The following is a 20,851-nucleotide window of genomic DNA, read 5'->3' on the forward strand; positions in this document are numbered from 1 at the left end:
ATGCTCAGTGATTAGAATCAATAAGGAAATTAACTCCAACAGTTGAATTTCATGATTATGATCTGAGCATAGAATCTGTTATTTTTCCTGTTTTTAATTAAATAATCACTGCCCCAGAATCAGAACCAAGCTCCAACACCAGCATGTTAAGGAACTGAACGAACATTCTCAAGACACAGTACAAGCTCCCAGCAATCTGCTGCTGAAGCACAACGTCAGACGGCTCAGGGCTGTGAAACAGCTGATCCACGCTCCTAATTCAGTGAAATTCTGAATACAGGATGTGTTTGCACCCTCCAGCCACTCCTGACTGCACATCCTGCAGAGCCTGTGGACCTGCAAGCCCCTCCCAGGAGCTCCAAACCAGCTCAAACCCCGGGTTCAGTGATGAACAGTGATGAACACCCATCCCATCACACTCCTTGGAAAGAATCCCACATCCTGCAGCACAGAATCCAGGCCTGGCACACACCACGGTCCTTAAAGTGCTGCAGCAACCATCGAGGGGCCCAGCCAACCCAGGGAGAACATGATATTCCCTGCCAAGCCCTGAGCCACTTCCCTCTCCTCCACAACCAAGGGAAAGCACTATGGCCTCCTTCCTCCAATCTGCAAGCTGGCACCAGGAAAAGAGAGAAATTGATGAGGCAAACCTTTCTAAACCATGATACTACTACAAATGATGATGATCTAAAGAAATTAAACTACTACTAATTTGTTAATACCAAGAAGCTGGTTGGTTAAAAACATTCCTAGTGGAATTTATTAGCAAAAATACAGCCACAACCATGCTGCAGACACAAAACTTGAAAATAATGACACAATGCCTATTACAGTCTTAGGTAAGAGCATTTGCTTGCTAGAAAGGCGAAAGTTCTGCTTCTACCACTATTTCTAATACACACAGGACATAGAATTCCTACAAGAAATGCAAATATTTAAAATATATATATATATATGTGTCAGGCATAGTACATGAGTAACCAGACCAGATAGACAAAGGAAGGTCTGCAAATTCCCTAGGGATGGAGATTAAAAAAGCTGGAAGGGCAGGTGATACAAACTGTCCTGGGGGTGCAGACACAGGCCACAAAGCTCAAGCACAAGTGTCTTATCTCTTTAACACCATACCCCTGAAGAGTTCTGTTGGACCATAGGAGGAATTGTTGTAAGCACAAACAGAAAAAGCATTCTTGTATGAACACATCTCACATGAATAAAACACAACTGATTTCCAAAGTTGGTAATTTAGAGAAAATATCAACACTCAAAATGCCACTGACATCACACGAGCCAAGTGTATGCACAAGCACATTTCCACACAGCCACATTTCACTGCCCTTCACCCACAGAAACAGCACTCAATAAATTTAAAAGAGAGCAAGGACCTCAAATGATACGATGGGAAGGATGAGGAGTGTGTGCAAGAGCTGTTTGTATGGATACCCTGGCTACTGCTGGAGGTGTGTGAGCTAAGATATTGCCAGTAAGGTTAACAAAAACATCTACCTTCTTATTGGCTACATTATACATAATCCTCCTTCCTCTCCTTTGCTTTTGAGGAAAAAAATGAGCAAAATTAATTTCTGTTAGTATTAAAATCTACCTAAGTTCTCAGTTTTAGCATCAGCTATGGAAAACCAGCTGACACAATAGCTTTTCAAATCCTTAGAAGGGCCCACCGGTAGGGAATTTCCCACAGTTTCAAAGCAAAACAAAAAAGTCTTTATATTGTTTGAGGGTTTAGGATTTTTTCTTAGCTCACTGATGGATAATTTGCCCATACATGTCCCTGCTCAAACACGGTCGCTTTCCTGCTGAGTCAGTGAACACTCCTGTATCAATGGTGTTCCAATTCCTTTAAAAAAGGAATACCTGTAACACCTGATTGCAACCAAGCAACTGCACCTAGTGAAGCATCCTATAGCTACTGCAAGTAAGGAGTTTCATGGGAACTAATCTTAGCTTTCACTGCTGCATTGCAGGGGCAGCAATGGAGGCTAATTTCTACCAGCTAAAATCCTCAATGAATAAAAAGCCAGAAGAGTGGAGGTATTTTTAGGATAATTTATCAGAAATACGAACAATTTTTAGATGTACCAAATGTGGTTGTAAGCAACAATTTAAACCCGTTTCAATAGATGTTTTAAATTGTATTTACCTCCACGCTTTTTGGGAGCTTCAGGTTTCATTTTAACGGTATTTCTGCTTCTAAATTCAGGCCCTTTAAAATCATCTTTGTCTTCATTCAGCACTGGCTCAGGCTGTACAACCACTGTACCTAGAATAATTTTATTTAGAAAGTGGAAACCATTACACATCCAAGTGAAGTGCAAAAGTTCTGATTAATAAAGCCAAAAAAAAAAAAAAAAAAAAAGTGCAATCTGTTGACTAAAACTCAACAAAGTTTTGAATGCACAGATGTTCACAGTATAAAAAACAAAACAAAAAGCCCAAAACCAACACCACACATTTCAAACTACATCTGTGTTGCAGCTGTAGGACAGAAGCCAAGGACTGAATGGGCTGAGGAGCAAAATCTGCTCTTCCTGCTGTGGCATGTGCAGGACACGACTGTCACACTACTAAGGGGTGTAGGACAGGAACTTGCTACCAATAAAGGGCATCACTTAAATCCCTCAAAACCCTATGCTCTTCTCTCTTTGCCCCCTTCTATTCAGTCTCCCTCATCTTCATTTATTTCAGTATGAAATAAACAAAAAAAAGCAACAGAATAAAACCAGCTTTGTCTTTAACAAGATTCAAAATCTGACATTTTCACTTAAAGTACTAATTAAAATTATGTGAAGGAAAAAACCACATCCTTCCTATTTAAGAGCCCAGTTTTGTTGTGAGGACATTGAAAATAATCTAATATTCTGAAAAAAATAATTTTAGAGTTACTGCTCTCAATATTGCTACTCACACAGTGAACAGCAGCAATTTTTCCTGTAACTTTCACAAGTAAGAAATGGAGGAGATTAATCCAACTCACTGCAGCTAAGAGCAGAGGGATGCAGGCCTACAGTATTAACTGTTTCCAGAAGGTGCTTAAAAATAGATCCAGTAATGGCTTTTCCCTCCCCAGAGTTAGTTTTACTTTTGTTGATCTAATTGCTAATAACCTCAAAGACAGTAAACAGTAAAATAAAAGCTCCAAGTGACAGAGCTTGAGACTCCTGCAAAACAACAGAATAAATACTTCCCCCTGTTTTGTGATGGTTTTATACAGATGTGCACATCCTTGTGCACCCACAGATTAAAATCTGCTGGGTTCCAAACTGGAAGTGCTCAGGTTCCTCTTTTTTGTGGACAGAAAACCAACAGGACCTTCAAGAGGCGTTTTACTGATACATGTGCATTCTAGTGAATTATTTATGCTGCATCATTATCGTGGCTAAGCTGCTGAATTCAGAAGCAACAACAAAACAAGACATGACCTACCTTTAGGCAAGCTTTGCATATCTACATCGTTCTCTGAGTTCTCATTTGAAATATCTTCATTTACAGTTTCATCTGCAATTTGTTCATCGTCTGACCCAACATATTTTGTTACAACTGTAGGTTTCCTGCACAGACAGAAAAAACCCCATGCTCTGACAAACAATACAAACTGCAATTCAGGTAAGCTTTGCAGGCAAAACACCGCCTGAACTGCGAAAAACGATGTTCTTTTTAAATTAAAGACATTAAGAACTGGGATGCTCCAAGTCATTACTATACAATTGTAGGATAATTTTCTGGTTTGAGACAGGATTTCTCCCCTCCCACATGAAATAGAAGTATATACTAAGAAAATCTTTTGTTGTAAAATGGAGGTTTGATGTATTTTTAAGAAAGTCACAATTCCAGGAAAGAAGTCTCAATGAAACACAGGTGAATGTCTGCTCGTGAATTTTATCCATCATTCCAGATTTAACAGGCAGCACAAAGAGAACATATAACAGATATTAGCAAATTACAAAAAGCATCTTGGCAGAAGAGATGCTCACAAGAAAATGAAGGAAATGCAGAAAGAAATTAAAAAGCTGACCACTGAACAACAGGATCAGCTGACAGAATTCCACATAAACAATTTAAAACTGAATCCATGAAAATAAATGAATTTACTATATCAGGATGGGGAGAAAATAATACAAAATATGGAGCAAATTTTTCAGTAGTCTGAAGGCAATGCATGGACTACTGCAGGTTTTGTCAATATAAGGTACAGTATGATAAATGGATGAGCGAAAATACCTTTAGTGATAAGACAGCAAGCAAAAAAACAGGACTAAAAAAGTAAACAAATGAAAAGAGTTCAGCATGACACTGGATCCAAAAGATGAGGGAAAACTAAAGCCAAATATAAAACCAGACTTGTAAATATGGCATCGAGACAAACATAAAAAGGAGACTGAAGAATATTAATTCCAGCAGGCATGATAAAATAAATCAACTTGGATTAAGAGGAAAGTGAAAGGCGATACAAACTTCTGAAGAGCAGTAGTAAGGCAGCTGTTGAAAGCTCAACTCCCTGCACAGTCCACAGGGATTTAATAAAAATCACAGAGGACAGAATTTGAATGAGCCCCAGCTGAGAGCAATTGAGGAGTTTGACTGGACTCAGTCTGCTCTTACTTGGGACACAAATAATTTGTCTGCTGTAGGTTCAAGAAGCTGGTAAACAATTCACTCCATACTTTTTAGATCAAAGAGGGGAAAAGGATTAAGCAAGGATACAGCAAATGGCAGTTTCTGCACAGGACAACTCAACAGCACAGTCTGATGCTGCACTCTCCCAACAGTCAAGCACATAAAACCTTTTTTTCTGTATGACCCAAATTACATTTTTTGAAGAATCCTACATGTACAAATAGCAAGACTGAAGGAACACTTGTATAAACTCCTTTGTCCTGAAGATATGGGATAATCTTGTTTTCGTAAATAATATTCAAGCTTTAGCATCTTAACCTTTCATCCTGAGAAATGGTTTGAATTTTAAGAGCACTATGAGGCATTTATTTTACCAGCACTTTATAACTTCATGGATTTTTACTGGCATGGACCAAAAATATTTGACACAGTGCACCCACTTTTCTATTGCTTCCCACACCAAAAAGTAATTTATTTCTTTTTATTTTCCAAACCAACCTCTTGGAACGGGACGATCCTAAGGATTTATTTCTTTCTGAAGAACTACTTCCCTAGAAACAAGAAAAAATGTCCAATTTAATACATTTATATCCAATAGATTCCATTAACTAGAAACAACTCAGAAATCATCAGTACCCTTATAAAGAATTTAAAAAGAGCAACAGGAAAAGCAGCAACTACAGCTGATAAAATCAACAGTTCAGTTAAACTGAATCTCTGGAGTTTCAGGTCAGGAGTCAGCAGCTCCCACAGGTTTGGGAATGCTCTTCTTGCTACATGAAGAAACCATCCCCTTTTCTAAGACACCCTTCCAGAGGGCTCTGGCACTCAGGAGTAGCAGCAGCCTGCACCCACAAACTGCCAGCAGAACAGACCCTTGGTGTGTGCTCATGTGCCACAAAGCACTGTCTGCTCTCAGATCAAATCTGATTTTTTCAATGGTTTTTGCACTCAGATCACAGCTGGGCCTGGGCAGTTGAAAATACCTGAATTTACAGCAGTAAAGGCAAACTAAGGCAGGACACTGGCACTTGTGTTTTCTCTACAATGCCATGATCTTGTCCACCAGAATGTTTCCAATAGCAGAACAGACACAAGTAAGAAACACCACATGAAAGAATTTCTGTTCAGTTTAACATAGATCCAGCACATCCATTTTTATTTTTTTTTAAAGGAAGCATATCTGCCTAAAGAACAACTAAGTACCTACTGCAATGTGAGTAACAGGGTGAAGGGGGATGACAATGGGTGCTTCTCACAGTATTATTGAAGTATTTATTTTAAAACAGAGTGAACTCAGCCACTGTGCACTAGACATGAAACTAGAATTCAAAAGCATTTTTATTCCTACCTCATCCCTGTTGTTCTCCATTGAAGCTGGGCTTCCCTTAGGTTCTCTACTTTTACCTATGGAGAGAAATTAAAGGAGTCCATTGAAATGCAAGGAACATCAGGAGTTCTTCACATTGCACATCACAGCATCATTTATGTTTCACCAGCCTGGACAGAGATAACTGTGACTTCTAGAGACAAACTGCTGCACAACAGAAAAGACATTCCACTGTATGGCATAAATTTTACAGAAATAACTCAGAAATCCCTTTCAGTTCAGTCCCTGGGAGTCTTGCTATTGGTGAGGAAATACTGAGGCACTGCAAGTGCAACTGCATGCAGAAATAACATCATTAGTGCATTTTTGCTGATCTCTAAGAATTTACTAGAAGCATTTTCTCTCCCACATCTTGACATAAGAAACAAAGTATTACAGCTGGGATCATGGAACCAGAGACAAAAATCCCATTTGATCCAAGTTCTGATGAGCATTCCTATTTCTCAAGCTTGGGAACTGTGGGATATAAAGACCTGCAACCCATTGGCACCTGCTCCAATCCATCAGTCCTGGAAATGGAAGGGAAAGTTTGGAGTTCAGTGACTGAGTGATTCTTGCATGAAGTTGCTCCAAAAGTTTAGGAACAGCAGGATTTTAACAGATGCTACTGAGTAGGAAGTATAATTACGGGACACTTATCAGGATTAAATGTCATTTCAACAGAAGATGACTAGCACCACAACATCTTTATCCTTAAACTTCAGTTTTGGGGAAAACCAAACTATTTACTTCTACACTTTGAAAAAACTGAATCACTTAGAGAATTCAATGCTGGATATTTGACCTCTGCAGAACTGAGTAAATTGCAGGGAAAATCCTTCAGCCATTTCCACATCTGAAGGAGGAAATACAAAATGGAAGCAGACAATGCTTTTGGTCTTTTTAAGTACCTGACACTTTTTCTCTAGAATGTTACAGACATTCCCTATTGTGAGGGAGGGACGTGAGATGTGGAAGGAGAGTGACATTTCTGCCGGAGCTTGAACACTGCCCACCTTCTACTCTTGACCAACTTTGCCCGAGTGATAAACCCATGGAAAATACCAGCTTGGAGAGCTTGGCAGAGCTTCCCCTGCTCTGGCAGCCCCAGTGTCTGCACTCAGACTGGCAGCCTGATGCACATGTGCTGTTCCAAAAGCAGCTGAGCGTGCCGCAGTGCCAGTTTCTGCTGGTGCCCACCGAAGGACGCCGGGTGCTGCAGCCATCCCCTCCCAGCTCAGAGCTGACCTGGCTGCTCCTGCCCAGCCACCCCAGAGCTACCAGGGAGCAGCGCTACCCCTGGGATTGCTGCTGCACTCTTGGAACAAGAGCAGGCAGGCTGGCTCTCCTGAGCTCTCTGTGACTCTCCTGCTGGCACCGTGCAGTGGAAAGGAGGGAGACATCCAGTTCCAGTGCAGAGGGGATAAGGAACATTATTAAGGCTATAAAGCATGTATTGCTTTCTGTTTTAACTCACCTCTGTGCGTGGCAGGGACAAAAGTTTAGGGTATGAAGTAACATCAGCTAATACCCAACTGATTTCTAATGTCCAGCCTTCCTGGACCACACTTAACCACCATCATCATCATCATCATCATCTCTCTCCTCACAAAACTCTACCCAATAGTTCACATATCCTCCAAATGCTGGAACAAAACCAGATCCGTTACTAAATAAATGTGATTTGGCCCCAGCCACATCCATAACTTCTGCTTGTAATGAGCACCCTCTCATTTAAAAAAAAAAAAAAGGCAAGCACAGTTGCTAAAGACATTTTCTTTATGCACAGAACATTGGGAAGGGAAGGAAATTTGCACAGTAAATTCTGGCATTTCCTAATATTTAAGTGTTTAATCCTGACTCTTCAACTTTAATATGTTCTTTTAGATCTCAAAACCAACACTAAAATATGCCTGCTGTGAATTTTCAAGTGTATCCATTTCAAAGACAATCTCTGTTTTACGGCAAGGAACCAAATGCTAATTTTTAACTACAGAGGATAAAGGAAGATTTCTTTTTCCCAGTGTGCTCCTCAGCAAAATTTCACTTCGAGATGCATCTACACTACAGTTTATTTTAATGTTCTGCTGAAGCACCACATGAGTAGTTTCTTTTTTCCTGTGCTAACAGTTCAGTTTGATGCTGACAGGGGGAGGTGAGTGCCACACGCAGCAGACTCTCTCTCTAAACAAAACATTAAAAGATAAAAACCACATTCCAGAAAACCCGTGGAAGGTATTACTTAAGACAACAGGAGTTTGGAAATAAACTCTGTAATACAGCCAGCACACTCTTCTCCTGCACTACACCACGTCAACACGACTTTTAGCTCATTAAGCAGTAGAGAATTAAAGGTTTTGCACCTGCATCCAGTCCAAGTTAAACTAAGAAACAAATTTAACCAGTTAAATTTGGAAACAGATTTTATTTAGTACTAACATGAAATAATTTCACTTTTAATCACTGCCATCAAAGTGTTTAAACTTTGTTACCTATTTCTAACTTAGAAGTAAAAATTTCCAGTATCAATTCTGACCTAGTGTAGGACTCTTAAATCACATTAAGACTTGGTATAATTACCCCAGTGAAGTGTGATATAATGAAATAACAACATCAAGTTATTTGACTTTAGAATCACATATACTTTGAAAATAGAACATAAAATGTCTTTATACCTATACTTTTGTTTTTGGATAATGCTGGAGGAGAGTTTGCGTCCTCAGACTCTTCTGATGAGTGAGCCAAGAAGTCATGGAGTTTCTGTACCAATGTATTCAACTTGCTTTCACTGTTAAAATACAAGTAATACTCAGAGTTATTTACACATCTCACTCCAATTTATCAAGCTTGAAAGCTTATGTTTAATCTCTAATAGTACACATCCATAAAAAGAGATTTAAACATTTGTTTCTGCATATCAGAGCAAATAAAAAACAAGTAATTTTTATAAATACTGAGTGAAATAGTAGGTGCAGCCTTATTGACAAAAAAGCATAGAAAGTCTATTTCAAGTAATTTTCACTGTTTATAATTATTGACAACATTCAAGAAAGTCTGAGTGGTAATGCTGTTATGACATAAAGACAGCAAAAAAATAATATTCTACTTGTCAGAAGCCAGATACGCAAGAATAGTAATATCTTTATTTTATTACCAAAAATGTCGCCTTTTTGAAGCCACTAGAACTAACAGAAGAGTTTCACCTGCAAGCTTAGAAACACACAGGGCCACTGAATATGACATGAAGAGTTCAGTGAATATGACAGCTCCACTGAATATGAAAGTCTGCTGATATAAAACATTTATTAAATTTACCATCTACATACATGTTGAGTGGTGTTAATTTTGTCAAGAAACAACCATGCAGGACCAGATCATTCCGTGATCTGTTTGAGCGCTGACGATTACTTCATAAAAAATAATCCCTAGCAATTTTCACCAGATAATTTTAGACCTCGGGAAGAGTCCTGAGTACATTTACTGATTATAGTAAAAAGCAAACCTCCATGCCAGGCTTGCCTTAACAAGCTGCTCCATTTCATAACCTCCACCTAACCCCCTGGCATTTTACATGGTTTATTTCTCCTGAAACTCCTGCGATTTCCCAGACAAGGATTTTCCAGCTGCCCTGACAGAGGCCAAGGGTGTTCAGCCCCTGCTCAGAAGGGCCACTGAGCCGTTTGCTCCCTCCCCTCCTTATCAGCGCTCCGGAATCTGCAGCTCATCTCTCCTGACTCATCACCCTTTATCTGCTGCTCCAGACCTTCCCTAGCCCCAGCAGAAGTGAGCCCAGATGAAGGATAAAGGTTTTCCACCCTTCCCACTGTTTGTTTCCCCATTAATTTCAAAACAGTCTTCTAACAGGAAGAAATTACATTTTCTGTGCTTGTTTTATTGGTCATAAGAACTTTTGAATATTCAACCTTAGCAGTCACCTTTAGCATCGTTACTATTTCTCTGAACACATCAATTTATTAACTTCTGACTTTCAATTTGCTATTGCTAAAAAAAAAAAAAAATCTCATTTTATCAGAAGGACGTGCAGGTGAATGCTCTCTTGAGCCATGAGTGAATATCCTCACACCAATGCCAGGGAAAATAACCACATAAAACAGCATAGACCACCCATTTAAAAAAAAAAAAAATCATCTGCAATTTCTTTAAATCTCCTAAGGTACTCAAAATAAAACAAAATAGCATTTTGCAATGAAAAGACTTTCTGCATGAGTGAGGGGCACTTTTCTTTTGAGGCTACATGTGTACCATCAATCACTGGAGCAAGTCTGAAAGAGCAGAACAAAGCTCTTTAACGCTCAAGAGTACCTTAAATTTTTTCTCTCAATCTGGCCAAAAGTCTTTCCCTCTAATTACTGGACTCATGCTGCTACACAACTGCCAGTTCCTTAATCTTGGGCTTCCCTTTTTCTCATGGATGGAAGGCATACTTGGAAAACATTACAGAAGATGATAATGGTACACTGCAGTCTTAACAGCTTGCATACTCTCCTTCAGAAAGGAGATTTAATGACAATTTACTTGCATTAAGTGAAAAAAAAAAAATAGAGTTGTTCAGAATTATTTGATAATAAAAGCATATAAAGAGATTTTATGTCCATTCCAGATGGTCTGAAGAAATAAAGCACATTTAGTAAGGCCACAAGAAAGTACATTTTTGGTAGTAAAAACAACAACAACAAAAAAGCCACACATGCGGAATTCTGCTCATTTAGTTTATAAATAACTTGTTTTGGTAACAGCATTTTAGAAAGAAAGTGGGAGCCATAGATGAGTTTAGTATTACTGTTGTCAATATAGAATGAATTCAGAATAGTATGCATGCATCTTTGTGACTAATACTTGGAAAATTATCTACTACCATTCATTAACTCTTATCCTAACTAATGCAAAATTAGCATTTTCAGAGCAAAATGTTCTTGCTAACAACCAATCAAAAAAGATGATATACAGACTAACACTAAAAAGTCTTCCCAACTTGCTTTTTCTCTTGATTATTCATCATTTTGTACCATAAATCTTCGCTAAGGAATACCAGGTCAAATCTAATTAAAGGTGTTACACTTACTATTCTTCACTGGAGAGAAATGTTAATTTAGGGCAATGCTTTATATGGTTTTGTACAAAAGTGATTTTAAGTTGTTCATTTACACTTGAAAATAATAATCTATTATTTTTGCTTAAAGCTTCTGCTGCAGAATATTTATTCTTTGCAGTACAGACCCAGTCACAGTTAAATTGATCACAATCTTTAACGTGCGGTCTTTAATAAACACAGGAGCCTAAAAATGTTGAACCATCGCTGAAGCACTACTGAGACAAACAGGCTCCTCCACACTGACAGTCCCCATGCTATTTATTAGTGTTTTCACACTCCAGCTTCCCAAGTAAATGGCTTCCCCACTACTGTAGAGCTATTTCAACACTGTTCAGCCTAATTAAGGCAGGACTGAAAGGGAAGGTGCCCTGCTATTATTGGTTTGGCCATGAACCCGATTTGTGACCTTGGGAGCTACCTCGGAACGCACCATTCCTTACCTACATTCAGAGCAAGTGCTGCTAAAGCAAACAATGCCAGGCCCTTACAAACCATAATACACACGATAACAAACAATTATCACGATAACAAATCATCCAGAGTAGGCAAATTACCTATAAATGAGTCCACAAATAACTAGAATAAACAAAGGGCCAGACAGGTTGTGTCCTAATCTAGATATAACACATTTCATTCTACCTGGCTGTTGAGAGGTGTTCCCCAGATGTTCTTACCTGTACCAGATTTGTGTGGCCAGCTTTTGGTAGTGGGGGGCTACAGGGGTGACAAACTTCTGTGCAGAGATGCCAAAAGCTTCCCCATGTCCAGCTGAGCCAACACCAGCCTGCTCCAAGAGGGACACGCTGCTGGCCAAGGCTGAGCCCGTAGTGCCTCTGGGGTTATGTATTTGGGAAGGGAAAAAACCTGCTGCAAAACTGCAGCTGGGAGAAAGGAGCAAGTATGTGACAGCAACAACCCTGCAGACACCGAGGCCAGGGGAGAAGGAGGGGAGGAGGCACATCAGGGTCACAGGAGAGATCCATCTGCAGCCCGTGGAGTGATGCCTTAAGTTTTAGCTTTTGTATTTTCAGATTCTGTACTGCATTAGAGTGTGACTCTGAACTTCATACAAAGTGTGAGCAAGTTCTCCTCACAGTGTAGTGAGACAAAATAATCCTTTTCCAGCTCCAGAACCAAGGACACCACTGCAGCTTCAGGCCCAAAAAGCATCAACAGTGAACTGAGGAGAGCAAACTGGGAGGATGGGACTTCATTACCTGAAGCTGTAATTGGACAATTAACCCCAATATGCAAATGGACCAAAACTTTTAGAAGTGTGAAAACTCCTGACCCCTGGTCCATCCTGTGTGTAACCACAGCCAGGCTCTTGTACTGCCCAAGGTGCATCCTTTAAAGGCATTTTTAATAAATCCCTACTTTATTCCTTTAACACTGGCCGGCCTCTGTTCTAGACAGCCTCTCAAGGCATCAGGAGGACCCCAAACATGCTCAGGGTGATGCCCAAAGGAGGCTGTGAGCCCATGGGAACCCTCCACTGGAGCACTCCCTTCCTGAACCCTGTGGGATGGGAAAGGACCACACTGGAGCAGTTCAGGAAGAGCTGCAGCCCGTGGGAAGGACCCACATGGGAAAGTCCACGGAGAACCATCTCCCATGGGAGAGACCCACACCGGAGCAGGGGAGGAGTGTGATGAGCTGAACCACAGCTCCCATCCCCATCCCCCTGCACTGCTCACCAGGAGGCAGACAATCAAGTAAAGTTGAATCTGAGAGAAAGGAAGGGTTGGGGAGAAGGTGTTTTAACATTGGGGATTTATTTCTCATTACCCTACTGTGATTTGATTGGCAATAAATTAAGCTGATTTCCCCAAGCAGAGTCTGTTTTGCCCATGATGGCAATTGCTGGGTCCCTGTGCTTATCTCAACCTGAACTTTCCACTGTCCTGTCCCTCCCCTGCCCAGCTGAGGAGGGGCAGTGACACAGTGGGTACCACCACAACCTCACCCCCCGTGCCAGCTGACAACTGTGCTTCCCCAAAGCAAAACACATCACCTTGGACAAATTCAATTTTAACAAACCGTTTTCATTTGGATCCAACTTGCCACATGTTCACGTGATCATATTTCTTCTGAAGCCAGGTGAGGTGATGAAAATTCATAACCAGGGCAGTGGAAGGAGCAGCACTGACCACTGCAGCAGCAAACCCAGGACACATTGGACTGTCCTCTGAAACCGCACTGAAAACCTTGTTATTGCAGTCAGTTTCTATTTGTTTATTTCAGACATTTTACAAGTGCAAGCAGGGAATATCCCAGTTATTGTCAACATCTGGAACAATAACTTGAAAGCTGCATTTTCTTTAAACAAACACCTACCAACTACCACGCTAAACAAGTGTCCCTCATCTGCATTTCAAGTGGCTCCTGAAAGTGGCACAGGAGTCCTTTCCAGCTTTTATCTATCCCAATGTTGACAAACATGGTTTTTTTAACCATATGCCTTCCTTAAGTTCAACACTTGTCTAAGATTTTTCTATGTTTAAACTTTTAAAATAGTTCAAGGCACAAGTTTTTTAAATTCATGCTTACAGTTGCTTCAAATTAAGTCTCAGTCTTTTTTTCACTTGAGAAACTGAAACACTGCAGAACAACTATTAAACAGACAAAATTAAACAATCCTTAGGAAAAAAAAATTAAAGAAAAATAAAACCAGATGTACTTTTAAACTGCTGGTCTGCAGACAGCCATCCTCTGCTTCAGACTATCCCTGTGTTAACAGCAGAAATCCAACAACCCATACCAACACTCTCAATGTTTATTTAGGATGGTGGGAAGAGACTACTCCTAAGCCTTGCTATAATCAGGCCAGTATTCTGTCACCTGAAAATCTCCATAAAAGGTTTTGCTGATGAGAAAGAAAAGGATTAGAATTAGCCCAATTCAAAGCTTTCAGTGACAAGGGGCCTACATTGTTGTTTCACATAAAATATGTCAATATGTCAACACATGAATGCAACAGCTTAAAGCTATGGGGAAGAGTGAAGGAGGATAAAAAGCTCCAGTAGGAGTTGTTTTATTTTCTTATCCCAATTTAAAAAATGGAGGAACACACACCTGCCTACTTCTGTCAGAAAAAAATACAAAACTAGAAAATAAAATCAGCCTACCATTATATTACTTGAACATGTAAAACACGGTTTTATAATGGTGGGGAAACTGAGAACTTCATCCCAGTGTTTGTTTTTTAACTCAGCAATGGTTTTCTGCAGGCAAAAGCAACGTGACACTCTAAGTCCTGGACCAGATTTATATTTTGGACCTTACTTATACTGAACCCCAATTCTGCCAAACCAAGCGAGGTTTTACACTCAGGATTCACACAACCTGTTTGTGTTGGCATGAAGCAGCTGTACTGCCCCAGGACACAAACCCTCACACCCTGCACACACCTGATGCCATCCACACTCAGTTCCTCTCCTTTCTCCTGCACTCCTCACCAGGAACCTCTGAGCCTGGCACACCCCCAGCACAAGCAGAGACAGGCTCAGGTCACCCAGGCCAATGTCCAGCCAGGTTCCAAGTGACTCCACAGGTGGAGGCCCAAAACCTTTCTGGGTGAGCTGCTCGTGTTTGAGCATTATCACAGTAAAGCACTTCTGTGTTTGGGGGGAATTGTACCACATTGAACTGACTGGATCAGATACATCAGAAAACACCTGAACACTAAAGCTCTGACTGAAAAGAGACAGAGGCATCCAGCACTTCATCAGAGGTTCTGTACCTACTTTGTTAACACACACTCACTTTTTTACTTTGTTTAGAACTGACTTTTAATCCACTGGGGCTTAATCAAGTGATACCTGGTACAGTTGAAGACACTCGGTGTGGGTGAAGTAATTTTGGAGCTTAAATTCAGCATAACAGGTTCAGACAAGTAAACAGAATTATCTTCCTCCAGACACACTAGGGGAATGAGAAAGCAACAGCTCAAAGTCACTAAGAGACCCTTTATTCTGTTCAGGGAAGATTACACAATTTCTATCTGTTGACATGGTGGGAGTTAGCATACTTCATTCACTAAAAAGTGAAAAAAACACCAACTTTGTTTTTAACCTGTTTCTTTAATGGGATCTTAAAAAAACCCAAACAAGCATCATCATCACAAACCCACAAGGCAAAAGTAAGACAAACAATCTCATTGTTAGGTTGGTTTCAATGCCACACCGAAGTGTAACTTCAATGGTGAAATACCCTGCAAGCTGAAGGGTAGAGACTGAAGCCACCACTTGAAAACCTAAACACAACATTTTCACCTTTATGAAACAAAAACCATGTAAAGGGCACACCTTACTCTGTCGATTCATGAAAGGAAGCTCAGTTTAGCGCATATAACACGCAAACCAAGCTGGATTTAAAATGTTTAAACACACTCTGTGAGAAGGGAAGGAAGGGTCCCACAACCACGAGCATCACGGACCCCTAACTTTAAAAATGCCTTTTGTTTCATTTGCCTTCTGCTCCCTGAAGCTGATCACAGGTTCTCAACAAAACCTCCTTCAGTGCCAGCTGTGCTGAGAATCGAAGCCTGGCCCTTCAATGCTCCCACATATTCCCAACCACAGCTTTGAGGGCTGTAGCTCACCCCAAGCATAGGTTTCCATTATTTTACAAGATAAAAGCCATCTCAGTCTCAAATTTATTGCCTATTTTTTAGTTCTGCTTTACATGACAGATGCATTTGCCCAACAAAGCTTCTAGGATGAACCTATTAGAGCCTACAGTTGGGCCCACTCAGATAGAAATTTCTACAACTATGCAGCTTTTGGACTTGCAAATAAACTGCTTGCTTCAGTGGCACTACAGCTGACATTGGTCAGCAACCTGTGTCATCAAGCTCTTGATTTTTTTCAAGGTTTCACTCCTTTTCTAACAAAAAAAGCCAAAAAAAAAAAAAAAAAAAAAAACCACACAAATCAATCCATCACCCACCCTAAGTGATAACTACATTTCATCACAAACTATGGAAGCTTTATGCTCCTCCTTTAGTAAATAAATCAGAACACTTCACCTCTTTTAAAATCAACATAAAACCTTCCATTATATTTGCCACTGAATTTCTACAATTTCTTCTTTTTCCCGCTGCCACACCAAGGGAACAACCTGCCACTGACCCATCCATGAACTCATTCATGTTTCCAAATCACCTGCAGGCACGAGCTGAGCTCCAGCGCTACAAAATGTGATTTCACGAGGTTCAGCACTATCCTTAGGCCTCCCCTTTATAAAGGACACTTCTGGTAATCCAATTTAAAATGCACTTGGTCACAGGCCGCAGACATTTGTTTTTATGTTGAACACAGCACATTTTAGCATTACTTTGATATTTTGTTTTGGTGAGGTAGAGGCACATAAAAAGCACTCTCTTTTCTACCCTTCAGGCAGAGGGCACAAGGAGTTAGTCTGTAACAGAACTGAGAATATCAACTCCCACAATGTTAAGGTCACCCTGTTGCAGATGTTGTAATAAACACCTCTCTGACACACCAAATTGTTTCCCAGAAAAGGTACTTCAATTAAACCCTATAAAGACCCGAGACAAAATTTGCAAAGCCCTGACAGAAAGCATTGCACAAAACCAGAAATAAATAGAGTCTCTGCAGCCAGTTCCTCTCCCAGAGAATTTCATTTAAGTGCTGCAGATATTGGTTCTGGGGCACACCTGGCACTGAAGATGACACAGTTTTACTCCTCTTCAGGAAGAGCCAAAGAATCTGCCTGTGCCCATTCCAGAACAGTGTGGAAGACAGAGAACTTTCACTGTCCCTTTAGGGAATACAGAAGATTGGTGTTGACTTACTTCCAATTATATCATTGTGGCATCAAGTAACACACCTCAAACAACCCTGCAATATCACTCAGAACAAAGACATTCAACTGACTCAAAAATGCAGACAATAAAAACTTTAAAACCAAACGACCAATAGCACAATGCGAGGTGAAAAATCTGAATTAAAAAAATCCCAAGAATGAAGCCTATTTTGCCAAGTTAAAAACAAAACAAAAGCCTACATTCATTGACTACCAGATAGCTCAAGTGAGGAAGATTCAAACCTTGTTTTCTTTTCCTATTGCTGTGCTTATTTTATACAATGTATGAACCGGTAGGAACAGGTTAGATCACTATGACAAAGACTCCTCCCCTTAAAAAAGAAAAGACCAGAAAAAAAAAGTTTTTGGGGCAAAAGTTATTGAGGCATTTTTATAAATATTTACAGAGGCAACACTTTCTAAAAGTTTCTTAGGAGGTTACTCCAGTTTTCATTATTCTAAATTTCTCATTCAGGACATGGGAGGCTCCTAGGATGTTAATATTAAATAAAAGTATTCTTGTAACAAAAGTTTAAAACTTCTGCAGGAGCAGACTAGTATTGATTGATAATCTTCCTCTAAAACGCTGTAAGTCAATCTTCCAGAAGCGCTGGGAATAAATTTTCCATCCAAATTCTTTTTTTTTTGCAAATCTTCCCAGTAATTCTAACAGCAATCCCCCAGTCCTTTATTTCTGCACACCTCTGACATGGAGAAAACTGCAGAGAGCAAAGGATGAGGTGACAGAAACTCAGCCAGCTGACAGCCAACAGCACTTGTGAAAAACGGGAACAAGAGGAAGACAGGGTGTGTTTTTCTTTTTCATTTCCTTCTCTCCAGCTCCAGTTTGCAGAAGAACTGGACTGGACAGAAATAAGGCAAAGCCTCATGCAATGTCCAGTGCCACGTGTGACACTGCAGTGCCATGCCCAGCTCCTGGCACACACCTTGTGAAGTACAAACTGCTCAGGATGAGCTCCACACGGGATGGGAACTGTAACAAACATTGAAACTGAATGAGAACTGAGCCCAAGAACAGAAGGAAAGTTTGGAGCATCAAAAAACTTAAGTCCATCTACTTAAGAGCAGTTTGTCACAGGGCTGCTTAGTTTATGAGCAGATCCCACCCAAAGACTGCACATGATCTCAGATCTATTCTGTATATGCTTTTTGATCTTCAAGATCACAAATAATCTGAAATAATCCCATCCTCTCTGCAGGTAATCCAAGAATTGCATGGAAAATGTATGAGCTTCTGTATCCTGTTCCTCCAAAGCAGCCCCTTGCTAGTGATGCTAATTGTGGCATTAATAACAACATAAGAATATGGGAAGGGTTAAGTAGAAACCCTGCATATTACTGAGCAGGAACAAGTGGTTCAAAAAAAGATAAACAAGATTACAGACAACAGGGAACAAAATATGACAATCACAATAAAACAAAAAGCAATGTGGTCCCAATGGAAGAGCATTTTTTGGGATATAAAATACTACTGGTGACTGCAAACCAGACCATAAATACTAGTAACTCAGATCTTTTTGTTCTACAAAAATCAAACTCTACACTTGATTTTCAAGGGCTGGAGAAGAAAATGGAGAAAGCTCCTTAATTAGCACTTAGCAAAATAATCACTACAACAAAACAAGTTGTTTAAACTCCCAAAGTACTTCAACAACACAGAAGGGAGAAAGTGGGAATGAGAATGAGAAAGGATGAGAGATGGACAATCCTGGTCTTACAAAATGAGAAAATACACGCAGAAGAAACTGCTAATGTGCTAACTGCTGGGAAGTCATGCACCAAATAATGTGTATTAGCAACGCTCATGACCTACATCAGCATGTGATCAGCATCAACAATAACGATAATCATCAAAAACCTCTTTTTTCTAGATTCCTAACTGGAAATGTTAAGACTTCAAAAACAAGCAATATAAAAGAGGAGAAAAATATACCACTATAACTTTTGTCTAAAATGACAACAGTAATTAGGAACTACTCAAAATAAGGCGGGAGGCGAAGGTACACAAATGTGACCGCAGAAAAAACTTTACCCGAGGCTCAGCACTAAAGCCAGAGTGATGAGTACTAAAGGCACAGTGACGCTTCTCTACCGCGGTCTGAAGATCTGTGCAGCATTTGTGAGGGTCAAGCCACAACACCTCACGGTTCGTGTAGCGCCTCAGGCACGCGGCGTGTCTGCAGGTGATGGACTGCGGGGGTCAGCGCCCCGGGGATTCGGACAAAACCGAAAGCACACAAAGACAACTATTTATTAACAGTTTAACATGGCGCCTCTCTCAGCCCGACTTTTCGGGCGTTTGTCAGTCACTGCCGTTCTGCCCGCGGCCGGACGGAGCGGCCCGGCGGCGGCGGCCGCTGCCTGCTCCCAACGCGGGCTCGGCGGAGCTTCCCCGCCGCGCTCGCACGCGGGGCGGGGGCCGCCCCCGGGGCCTTCCCGCGGCACGGCGCGGTCCCTCCCGCCCCCCCGCGCCGGGCCCGGCCCCGCCGCCCGGGCCGAGCGCGGCGCTGCCCTCCCGCCGCCATCCCGCCTCCCGCCCTCGGCCGTCCCGCCAGGGCTGCGCCGCGCCGGGCCCGGCCCCGCCCCACCCCGCGCGGCCGCCGCGGAGCCGCCCGGCCCGGCCGTACCTCACGGGCTCTGCGGTCATGACTCCGCCGCCGCTGCTCGGAGCGGAGCGGCCGCCCGGGCCGGGGCCGCGCTCAGGCGCTGGGCGCAGACAAAGCCGCGGCGGCCGCCATCGCCAGCGCCGCCGCCATCTTATCGGAGGGAGCCTGAGGGGACCTGCCTCCTGCCGCCGTCCTCCTCCGCCGCCTCCCATTGGCTCGCGGCCGCCCACAGCTATTTTCTGATTGGGCGGCGCCGCGCCGACTGTTGCTAGGGCAGTTTACGTCACCATCCCAATATTGCTCGCGCTGATTGGCTGGGGCGGGGCTGACGTCACGCTGGCGTCACGGACCGAGGCCCGTGACATCATTTCGTAACAAAGTGCACTGACACCTGTGCCCAGCAGGGGGCCCCAGCGCGCGGCTGCGGCCATGGCGGCAGGAGCCGAGCGCTGACAAATCCCGGGGATGGACAGCGGGGGACAGGAGCCGGTGTCACACCGGGGACAGGAGCCGGTGTCACACCGGGGACAGGAGCCGGTGTCACACCGGGGACAGGAGCCGGTGTCACACCGGGGACAGGAGCCGGTGTCACACCGGGGACAGGAGCCGGTGTCACACCGGGGACAGGAGCCACTTCACTGCAGGAGGACCACGGCACTGGGTGACTGCAACCGTGATTCAACCACGGTGGGCTAAGCACCGCGTTTAGACACGTCACCCTCACCGAGAGTAACACAGAGCAGATGCCCAAACTCATAGTAACAGCACCACAACGACCCTCCTACTCCACGAGGATCCTCAGAACGACTGTCCTCCTCTGCAGGGATCCCCAGAATTACTCTCCTACTCCACAAGGATCCCCAGAACAACTGTCCTCCTCTGCAGGGATCATCAGAACAACTCTCTTTTTCCATGGGGATCAGCAGAACGACCCTCCTCCCCTCTGCAAGGTTCACCATAACCACCTTCCTCCTCCAACAGAATCACCAGCATGATGCTCTTGTTTTGTGGGCATCACCAGAATGACCCTGAACCTGTCCAGAGATCACCATCTTGACCTTCCTCCTCCATGGGGATCACCAGTAGGACCCTCATCCTCTGCAGGAACCAGCCCTGGAACTCCAAGCCCACAAGCAAGCTTGGGAGCAGAATTTCTGACAGGGATAACATAAATCACACACAGGCAGCTTCAGCCCAGCTTTTCCTTTTTAATCACAGAAGTCTCTAAGATCAGGAAATCCATCATCGGCAGCTACACCTAGGTATGCCAAGACAATT

General features: G+C 42.3%; 1 protein-coding gene across 3 annotated transcripts in view; it reads right to left on the bottom strand.

Moving 5' to 3' along the window:
- ATRX (ATRX chromatin remodeler) overlaps positions 1–19,701 on the bottom strand; it is a 68,334-nt gene extending 48,633 nt beyond the window's left edge. Inside the window, exons 1-6 of one of the 3 annotated variants that reach the window (XM_040084265.2) lie at positions 19,595–19,678; positions 8,680–8,792; positions 5,987–6,042; positions 5,134–5,186; positions 3,445–3,569; positions 2,162–2,281 (exon numbers count right to left, since the gene is read on the bottom strand). In XM_040084265.2, the coding sequence (XP_039940199.1) occupies positions 2,162–2,281; positions 3,445–3,569; positions 5,134–5,186; positions 5,987–6,042; positions 8,680–8,792; positions 19,595–19,614 (487 nt within the window). In that variant the 5' untranslated portion in view covers positions 19,615–19,678. Of the gene's footprint in view, positions 1–2,161; positions 2,282–3,444; positions 3,570–5,133; positions 5,187–5,986; positions 6,043–8,679; positions 8,793–18,999; positions 19,077–19,594 lie in introns of those variants that run through there. The other 2 variants (XM_040084267.2, XM_040084266.2) reach the window with 2 other exon arrangements.
- Between the last annotated feature and the right edge of the window lie 1,150 nt (positions 19,702–20,851).

This window comes from Hirundo rustica, chromosome 21 (genome assembly GCF_015227805.2).
Source record: "Hirundo rustica isolate bHirRus1 chromosome 21, bHirRus1.pri.v3, whole genome shotgun sequence".
Lineage (NCBI taxonomy): Eukaryota > Metazoa > Chordata > Aves > Passeriformes > Hirundinidae > Hirundo > Hirundo rustica.